The sequence below is a fragment of the Galeopterus variegatus genome, unplaced genomic scaffold, assembly GCF_000696425.1.
Source record: "Galeopterus variegatus unplaced genomic scaffold, G_variegatus-3.0.2 Scaffold23703, whole genome shotgun sequence".
NCBI lineage: Eukaryota > Metazoa > Chordata > Mammalia > Dermoptera > Cynocephalidae > Galeopterus > Galeopterus variegatus.
In genome coordinates this window covers 89-10,585 of record NW_007749814.1, presented here as the reverse complement: position 1 = coordinate 10,585, position 10,497 = coordinate 89, and the positions used below count along the sequence as shown (strand labels likewise).

The window sequence follows — 10,497 nt, the reverse complement described above, 5'->3', positions numbered from 1 at the left end:
ACCTACATAAGGTCACCTAGGGAGTGAGTGAATCCAGAGAAAGAAGATGACCAACAACCAGGGTGTGCAGATCAGAAAGAGGAAGAAGTTCAAGTGAAGGAGACTGAGGGTGGCCGGTAAGGTGGGGATACCCAGGACTGTGCCATGCCGTGGAGATGTTGATGACGATTGTCATCATCATCATTGTCGTTGTTTTCGATAAGTTGGTATTTAACACAGGCTGCTTTATCCTTCATTGGCTCTTTCTGTTTCTCAAATATAAGGAATACAAACCTGTTGAGAGAGGAGACAGGGACTTTGCTTTCCGGCTCTTTGCCCACCCTCCTTCCACATAGTGCCGGGTAGAGCGCCTTGAACTTAACAGTTGCCCAGAGGTTTGTTACTGACAGTGGAGTCCCCAACACAGTGGAAATACGTGTCCCTTCCATGCTTTCTTCTCCACCTGGTAGCTGGAACAGTGCTTCTCAAATTGTCTGCTCCAGTTTTTGTTCGTTTTTTTCCCCTAATCCACCATGGACTGATACTTTTAAAAAATACAATAAAAATGAATTAGTAAAACAATAAAATAGAAAAACATATAGCTCAAATGTTTATTATTCAATTGAGCAGACATAAAATGACTGTCTGGTTTCTGTACAATTTATTTCTAAATGCTTGCTCTTGATGTCTGCTCACCAAGCTCTCGACCAGCATTAAACAGTTTGGGGACCTGTACTGTCCACAAATCACACACTGAGCAGCCCTGGCCTAGAGAAATCAAGAAGCCATTGGTCAGAAGCCAGGGGATGGCCTGAGCTGTTGACCATCTGCCTGATGGGCTCCCAGGCCACCTGACCCCACCCCCTCCCCACTCCTAGTAAAAGGCTGGGTCACTGTTGGCCAGTGGTTCTCAAAGTGCGCTCCTGGAGCCAGCAGTTTGAGCATCACCTGGGAGCTTGTTAGAAACGCACACACTCGGGCCTCACCCCACTGACTCTGAAACTCCAGGCAGGGAGTCTCAGTGTCTGGTTTATCAGGTCCTCGGTGATTCTCATGCTCCCCAAAGTCTGAAAGCCACTGCTGGGGGCAGACTGAAACTCTATATGGAACTGAAAAAAAAAAAAACGATGCCGGTGCAGTCTCTTTCCCCATTTTAGTATTTACTCAGTCACTGCTCTGGTGGCTCTCAGCTCTGGCTCAGCATCTGAAGTAGCTGGGAAGCTTTTCAGGCAGTCTGTTCCTGGGCCGGGGGAGCTAAGAGTGGGGCCAGGCCGTGCTGCCCGCAGCTGCTCACGTGAGGCCAGAACTGAGAAGCCCACTTCCGTGTGCGAGGCACTGTCCCAGGTGCTGGGAGAGAGGTCTGGCGTGTGTGGATTCAGAGGATAAAGGGGAGTTTTCCTTATGCGAATTTTACAGATAAGTGAAGTTTTGTCCTGTTGCCAAACCTGGATCTTATTTTGATGAGTTTGGGATGGTAGGATTCTTCTATATACATTACTCGCTGCCCTGTCTTTTAAAAAACAGGTTTCTCAGCATCGTGTCACCCTTTCTTCACATCCTAGCACTGTCCTCCCGCATATCATTTTTGTCCTGGGCACCCACGGCGATGCCCTCTGGCTGTAGAAGTTGCTGGCTGCTTACTCTCGATGGCCTCACGTTGGTTAATAGTTTTTCTCATTTGCTAAAACTGGACAACTAAAGCTGTCAGGACTGTGTCTCAGATAAGAGCCGAGGGTTCTGAGTGTGAAGCTCTCCTCTGAGGAAGTCCATGAACTTTAATATGTGCACATGGTGACCAAGGCTGGGCTTCCTTGAGGACTTTCTGTGGTTCACTCCTGGGTCCTTGCCTACACCCCAGATGAAAAAGGTTACTCTAAGTGGCCTCTGGATCCATGGGGAGGTGCTGCTGTCCCCAAGGAGTCCATGGTGTGGGAGATGAGTGGACAGGAGGAGGGAGGGCACAGGGCGACGAGGTGTTGTGACTTCTGGGCACAGGTGGGAGGAGTTGCACATGCTGGCCAGCGAGCCCAGGGAGCAGCATGTGCTGTTGGCTGAGCAGGTGGAGGACGCCACCAACGGTCTCTTCAGTGCGCTCAGCAGCTCTGCCGTTTGCGTCGGGGCCTCTCCAGGTAAGCCCTTCCAGCCTGGGAGGGAGTGGCCTTGCCCATGTGGAAGCTGGGTGTTGACCGAGAGACACAGGGGGCCAGCAGCCTCTGCCCTAGGGGCTCTGTTCTGTCTCCCTGTGTCTCTCCCTGTGGGTTGCCCAGTGGGGAGCCCTGAGCTTGTCTCTCTGAGGGGAGAGGGGCCCAGGGCTTGGGACCTAGATCTGGTAGGGCCCACATCTCCCTGCTTGGGAGGAAGAGCCAGGTCTGCTTCCCCATATCTTGGTCAGCACAGAGAAGCACAGGGAGGCTTGAAGCTTGGAGCAAGATCCCTGTGTTCTAGTCGTCCTCATCAGGGTGCACCCAGGAGCTAGAATGATGCACGTTATATATAACGTTATGCGTGCCCATTATGTAAAAGCTGTGTGGGCTGGGCCTGTGCAGAGGAGATGCCCAGAGGCTGATGCCCCACTGAACTGACAAAGGCAGAGGGTGGCCAGGGCTGGGGGTGGGTGGAACCCCCAAGAGCAGGAGCAGCTGCTGAGGGAGTGTGGGTGGAGGTGGGAGTGTAACCCTGCCTTCCCATTGTTGTGTGTTGTGGACACAGACTGCAGGGTCGAGACTCACCCCTGTGAGCGCAGGACACTGGAGATGGTCAGGGAGCCTGCTGGCCATGCCCTGTGCTGGAGAGGATCACGCCAGACCGATGCTGTGCTGGCTGCGCTCTGTCCCTTCTACAGGTTTGTCCATAGGTCTGGGGGCAGAGCTGAGGGTACAGCCTGGGTGGGGAGGGAGACTCCCCAATGCCAAGTGCTCACGAGCTGCAGGGAGGACAGCACTGCAGGGCCATGGCCTTGTAGCTTATGACATGAAGGAGACCTGGAAGAGAGCCAGGGACAGAGATCTGGGGATGGGGGGTGGGGCACAGCTACTCCGTATCAGAGTCATGTTAACACACAGCCCAAGTGCCCATGGCAAGTAAGGGTAGCTGGGTCACAGCCATTCTGGAAGGCCCTTTGGTCTGGTAATTTTGTTCCTCTGAGCAGCACAGTTTCCACATTATGGGAGCCGAGTGAAGCAAAAGGTTTGAGATCCTGGGTGAATTCCGGTCATAGAGGCCATGAGACACTCTGGATTCTTCCAGAGTGGAGCTTAGGCGGTCAGGAGCACCTGCTGCCCAGCCAGGAGCCTTTCCCTTGCAAACACACTCCTGTCCCATCCCTTGGCTCTTTATCTAGACTCCCAGCTAGAGGCTGGGGGACCTACCATCTCTCCCTTCCTGGAGAGCCAGGGTCACAATTGAACCAGCAGCTTCTTTGCCCTGTGTCCTGCCCCAGCCCAGTGGTGAGTTCAGGAATGAAATGAATTGGCTGAGAAATTGTGAGGCTTGGCTGGGAAAGGTCATGCCCGCACATTGGTCAGAGGAAACAGGCCGGGTGCCATGCCAGGCCCACTAGAGGCTCTTCAGAATCTGAGCTCTCGAGACTGGCCTGTTAGCTCAGTTGGTTAGAGTGCGGTGCTGATAACACCAAGGTCCGGGGTTTAATCCCTGTACCTGCCAGCCACAAAAAAATATTAATAAATAAAATAACCTGAGCTCTCCAGTGAATGGACACATTTATTTGCTCCCCATTGACCATGTTCTAAGTGCCCACTCTGGGCCAGGCAATGCGGAGATGGGCACAGTCCCTGCCCCTAGGAAGCTCGATGTCTGGAGGGGGCCTTGTTCAAGGAGATCACTGGCCACCCTAAGGCAACCCAGGTGCTGGGGTGGGGCCTGTCCTCCCTAGACATCATGGAGAAGGGGCTGCTTGAGCCGTCTTGCATGATTCCTGGATTCCTGGAAAAGGTGGCGGTGGGATAGAGGCATTTAGAGCCGGGAGCCTGGGAGAAGCTGGCGGATGGAGAGCATACTTCCTCCTACATAGACTCTGGAGTCAGGCTACTCTAAATTTTTAATCCCAGCGTCACCACCCGTGAGTTGTGAACCTCCCACTGCCTGTTTCTACATTTGAGAATGGGCGTGATAGAAGTACCTACCCCCAGGGTGGCTGAGCGCAGCAGTGAACTGATAGAAGGCGCTGATATCCAGGTTCCTAGAACGATGCCCGCATAGAAAGCTCTTCATCTATTCCCTTGCTCAAGGAATGCTCACCGAGGGCCCCTGCCATCCCAGGACTGTCCTTAGGTCCTGGGGAATCAGCATGAACATCTCAGAAACAAATCCACCCTCACCAGCTGACCCCCGTGTTGGGGAGGAAGCCTTAAAAAAAAAAGAATGCATAAAATAAACTAGTAGGTGGCGACAAGTGCCCTGGAGGGAAGTAGCAGCGAGGATGGGGAGGGGGTGGGGTGGGGGAGTGGTTGGGGCAGGGCTGCAGTGTGCAATAGAGCGGCAGGGAGGGCCTTGTGGAGAAATAGGAACAGGTGTTTGCGTCTGGACCTGAAGGAGTTGGGGGCAAGCCCGGGGCAGATCTGGGCGCAGTCCCCGTGGACAGTGCCGGCCAGAGTGGGGGAGGGGCAGGCCCACAGAGCTTTCTGGGCTAGGACTTGCGGCTTTAGGAGGTCACTGGGAGCAGACATGGAAGGAAAGAAGATTTCTCTTTTATGAGCTGGCAGCTTGGCAAACTTTTTAGTTTGGCAACTCCTTGAGTTCTTAATTGACTTGCTTTTATCCCATTTTACCCCAGGAAAACCCTGCCCCAGAGATGAGTCCAATTAGCTTGGCTTGGAGTGGGCAGCCCAGGGGGAGATCATGTTGGAAAAAGCCCTGTTTGGAGAAATTTAGAGAACATTTTTGCCAAGGCCCAAGAGTATCCTTAGATAAGATGGTACCAGGAGCTGCTGCAAACCAAGAGGGGCACTCTTAGCCCACCAGGTGGGGAACTGCTTCTGCTGCTGCAGGGCCCATCCATCACCCCAGAGACTGGAGGGGCGGGAGGGGAAGGAGGGCTGAGTGCGTGGGCCTTGGTGTCAGGTGGTCAGGATTTGGCTCTCAGATCTGCTGTGTTCTAGTAACCATGTGTCTTTGGGCAGTGTCCTTCATTCAGCCCTCTGAATCCATTTACCCATCTGGAAGACTGAGATCACTGCCTCTTCAGGTAGCTATGGAGTTGAGGTAATAACAGGGACACCTGGCATGTGGAAGCTGCCCGGGGAATGGTGGCTGTTATGTTATCACAGAATATTAGTGCTCAAGTGGACCTGAGAATTCATTGAGTCCGGTAATTTGCAAATCCTTTTTTTTTTGGTGTCTGGCCAGTTTGGGGAACCAAACCCTTGACCTTGGTGTTATAAGGCTATGCTGTAACCAAATGAACTAACCAACCAGCCCCCAGTTTGCAAATCTTCTTGAGCTGCGGAGCCTCTTGTAGACACTCATTGTACAGACCAGTTAGAAGCAGCACATTTGGGGTGAAGCCAAGGGGCTGGGGTTCTGGGGGAGGCCCAGCACCTTGGCCTCTCAGTCCCCTTCCTTCACCATCAAAGCTCCAATGATCACAGTTGAAAACTACAGATACAGTTACTGTATAGAAGAGGGAATGGAAAACCAGAGGAGGAAAGTAATGTGCCTGGAGTCACACAGCCAGAATCCACTTGCCCAGTTCCCAGTATTTTTCTCCTCACTGCACTGTGGGCCTTAGAAAATAACTTATAATACGAAGTTCCCACAGTTCAGTTTTACACACAGACATCTCTAACTTCTAACGTGATAGTCAGCTTACATTATCTTTTTTTTTTTTTTAATTATCTCTGGGTAGTTTGAAACATTCCCTATTCTATGTGAAGGTGAAAGGTAGAATCAAGAAAGAAAACAACAAAGTCTTTATTGTCCCCCTTCTGCACTGGAATCTTACATCAGCTTTAGTGTTGTAAATAATCTGCAGGTTTCTGCCCTCCCTTTAGACCTTCGATCTCTCTATCACTCTGTTTCCTTGGATTGTAGCTGGAAGAGAGTGTTCCTAAGCCACCCCACCACCTGCTACAGGACCACCTGCCCAGGTACCATCTGCCTCTTGGGTTCACCAGCTCTTTCTGGGCCCTGGGACCAGGCTGGTTCGTAAAGGTCCATTTACAGTCCTGGGCCAGAGGGTGGGGTCGGGACTGGCTCCAGGGCAGAGGGACGGGGCTTTCGGAGGCAGAGGGGTCTGCTCACACTGTGCTCATTCCTCGCTTGCTAAGTGGCATTTTTCACTGAGAATGGAGTGACAGCTTTGGAGTTACTCCCTTAAGCAATTATACTTGCATTGGTGAGGGGCAGAGAAGGGCATGCACTGAGCACCTGCTTTGCAGACAGCCTCCAATCCAGCATCAAACTCAGGGAGAGACACCAGAGTTGTTTCCTCCTGTATAACAGGGGGTGATGTTTGCCTGAGGTCAGGGATCCCCATTTCCCTCCTGTATAGGATAGGGCTTGTCATACCTGGGGTCTTTGTGAAGATTCAATAGATAGCACCCATGGAAGTGCTTCATCAGCTATAAAATCCCAAACAAACATGAGTAATTATCAGTACCACTATGCGTGGTTCAGCGTGGCTCCCCAGTGTGCCCTCACTGCCCCTCACCGAGGGGTCTAGTGCATCCCACCCACCTGGGAGCTAGCAATTGCACCCGCGTGTGTCAACGTTGATTCTTGTGTGAATTTGCTACTTCTGGTGAGGTAAGGAGCTCATCTCCCCAAAGCAGAGCTAACAGTTTTACATACAGGCAGGGGCGTGTTCTTACCCAGGGCTAGGCAATGCCTTTGACGTGCCATTTCAAAGTTTTCAAGTTCCAATGTCACTGGCCTCTGAAGCATGGGGGAAACTGACAGTGGGGCTGTTTCTGCTCAGAAATCAGAGTTTGAGGACTTAGGATTTTGGAACCAGAATGATCTGGGTTTGATTCCCAACTCTGCCCTTTACCATCTGACCTTCATCACATGACTTCTAGCCATGGAGCTTCAGCTTTCTCATCTGTAAAGTTTTTTTTTTTTAAGTGCCTACCTCATGGGGTTGTTGTGATGATGAAATGATGTCATGCATGAATAGTACTTAGCACAGCACCTGACGTACAGTAGATGCTCAGTGAAAGGACACTGTTGCTGTGTTAATGAGCCCCCTGTTGTTTCCGTGATGCTCCAGCTAGCAGAACAGCAGACCTAGTTAGGTACCCAGAATTAGCTTCAATAATTTCTACCTTTAATTACACTTTAATTACAATGATGTGACCACCAAGTAATATATTAATATTTTTTAGTAAAAAGGACAGAAATCGCCATCCCAATAGTAACCACACTTAGCTGCTTATTAAGCCCTTTGAATACACGAACACGTGAATACCCTGTTTGTCATCTGTCACCCTGGAAGGGAGGTTGTGGTTTTATCTGTATTTTGTAATAATTGGTAAGGAAATTGATAAGGGGCTCAGAAATTGACCACATGGTCTCATGTAATGGGCCTGATTTGAATGGGCCCAGTTTGACACAGACTGTGGTTTCCTGTGTAAAATATCAGCTTTGACGAGGATTCCTCATCGTCTGCATTTCATGTCCAAAAGCAAATACTCTTAGCTGTTACGCAGGGTTTGCTCTGTGCTAAGACTTTCCATGGATTAGTTCATTGGATCCTCACAATAATACTGTGGAAGTAGTTCAGTACCATCACCCCTTTTCAGATGAGGATGCTGAAGCTTGGAGAGGTTAATTAAGGTGCCCAAGGAAGTGATGGAGGCTACATTCACTGCTGAGCAGCCTGCCTGCAGGATCTGAAGGTTCACTGCTTTACTGTGCCAGGCCGCAGAGGCCGTTAAGAACAACCATGTGTAGAAGTTAAAGAAGAAAAGGCCCCCTCAGCACTGCAGCGTTCCCTGAGTCTTAAGACACCCACGCTGTCACGTTGATGGTGATGAGATCTTCATCCTTGTTAAGCTTAGGTCCAGCACCAGTTAATCATTATGGTCTCCCTGAGCTGCACCAGGCCTTCTGAGCAGCTGTTGGTAATGAAGGCATGTGTTGCCAGTCTCAGAGCCGGGAGCCAAGTCCTGTTGGCACATCCCCAGGGCCTTCCCAAGCCCACCACTGAGTGTCCTTTAGCAACCACATGCAGCCCCTCCTTTAGGTACTTGTTAGTTCCTTCTCCTCCCTGTGCTGCAGCTTGTTCCCTAGTGGACCATGGGGGGAGCAACGGGCTGGGTCCCAGCAGGGCAGGTGGTCTGCTGGCCTCACATCTGTGGCCGACCCCTCTGTACCCGTATGCTTAGCTGTTAATGAGTATCTCTTGATAGGCCCTTGTGACTCCCAGCCCTGCCAGAATGGAGGCACGTGTGTTCCAGAAGGACTGGACAGGTATCGCTGCCTCTGCCCACTGGCCTTCAGAGGCGAGGCTCACTGTGGTATGTATGCACGGGACCTCTGAGACTCTGACCACTGGGGGGCAGTTAGAGCACGCCCCGCCCCCCCCACCTCCCTCCCTTCTAGCTCCTGGGTAGAAACCGACCCTGGAGTTTTAAAGCCATCTACTTCCCAAATATGCCACCGATCTAATGTCTCATGTGGTATACAGCCTCTGAGTGCTCCATGAGTAAATAATTTGGATGGTGGAGCTCTGGGTAGGACAGCAGCTCCTAGCTCATTAGCTATAGAAGGGCTGCTGCGTGATGTTTGAGCATCGCTGAGCCCTGCTGAAGCTGGAGCTGGACTGTCTCTGGGTCCTGGTTCTGAGCAGAGTCTTTTCTTCTCTCTTCCACAAAAGAGAGGTGAGAAGCCCCAATCCCTTTTGGTTTTAAAGGTGTGAAAGGAAGATTATAATAGGCTTTGCCTCAGAGGGTGGTTGAGAATTTTAATAAGGTTCTGTATGTAAAGCATAATGCTTGACACATAGTGAGGGCTTGTTACATAATAACTTTTTAAAAAATGTGGTGTTGGGTTCACTGGAGATATATATGGAAAAAATAAATCTTGACCTCACAGCGTACCCAAAAATCAATTCCAGATGGCAAAACTTCTAGAAGAAAACTTAGGAGCATTATCTTCATGATCTTGAGATAGACAAAGATTTCTCAGGACACAAAAAGCATTAACCAATCTGGCCCTATTTCTCACTCTGTGCTGAGTACTGGTCACTTAACTCCCTGAGGCCTCAGTTTCTCTGCCCTTCCTGGGAGTGAGGCTTCTCCTGCCACATGTGGTATTTGGGCATCTGTATGCTCCAGTGGCCACAGCATGACGGTGGGTATTGCTGCAATTCCGGCAGCCCCGAAGCTAAGCCTGGCATGCAGAATCGATGTCCTCTTCCTGCTGGACACCTCTGCTGGCACCACCTTGGAGGGCTTCCTGCGGGCCAAGGCCTTCGTGAAGCGGTTTGCACAGGTCGTGCTGAGCGAGGACTCTCCGGTCCGAGTGGGCGTGGCTGGGTACAGTCGGGAGCTGGTGGTGGCAGTGCCTGTGGGGGAGTACCAGGATGTGCCAGACCTGGTCAGGAGTCTCGACAGCATCCCCTTCAGCGGCGGCCCCACCCTGACAGGCAGTGCCTTGCAGCAGGTGGCAGAACGCGGCTTCGGGAGTGCCACCAGGACAGGCCAGGACCGGCCACGCAGAGTGGTTGTCCTGCTCACTGAGTCTCGCTCCCAGGACGAGGTGGCTGGCCCAGCGCGACATGCCAGGGCCCGAGAGTTGCTCCTGCTGGGCGTAGGCAGCGAGGCTGTGCGGGCAGAGCTGGAGGAGATCACGGGCAGCCCAGAGCATGTGATGGTCTACACAGACCCTCAGGACCTGTTCAACCAAATCCCCGAGCTGCAGGGGAGGCTGTGCAGCCAGCGGCAGCCAGGTAAGGTCCCCATGCCTGACCTAGGGGCTGGCTGGTCAGTGGACGGGTCCTGCTTTCTTCTCGTCACCACTTAATCATTATTCTCTCCTGGTGCCTGCACTAGGGGCTGAAAGCACAGCCCCACTCTTTGATGTACTAGCCACATGACAACTTCTCAGTTTACTTGTCAATAGAATAGGACTATTAATAGCACCTCCTGAGAAGCTTTTTGTGAAGAGAAAGTAAAACAAGCAATACACACCCTTAGTACAGAGTAAGCATGCAGCAAATTTTGTGTTGCTATTTATTATTATTCATTGTTATTTATTGTTATTGTTAATAAGGAGCTATGAATCACTAAGCCTGCTCTGGAGCAGCAGCTTTCCAGCTTCTGTGACAGCTACCCACAGAAAGAAATGCATTCCTAGTACACACATACACATGCACACACATACACGTGCACGCACATTCCCAGTACATGCATGCACACCTGCGGGGGTGCACACACACATGCACGCACGCACACACACACACACACACATACATAATGTGCACATATGCATATGTACACATACATACATGCACGTGCACATACATGCACACACAGATGCACGTGCACACACAACTGAAAC

At 51.3% G+C, this 10,497-nt stretch overlaps 1 protein-coding gene across 1 annotated transcript; it reads left to right on the top strand.

The window, feature by feature from the left end:
• Positions 1-155: 155 nt before the first annotated feature.
• Positions 156-9,886, top strand: LOC103583509 (von Willebrand factor A domain-containing protein 2-like; the record flags this gene model as incomplete). The annotated part of the gene is made up of 6 exons (XM_008564806.1): positions 156-202; positions 1,975-2,108; positions 2,689-2,821; positions 6,028-6,083; positions 8,346-8,453; positions 9,314-9,886. Coding segments are annotated over exons 1-6 (1,051 nt in total), but the record flags the coding sequence as incomplete, so codon positions are not given.
• Between the last annotated feature and the right edge of the window lie 611 nt (positions 9,887-10,497).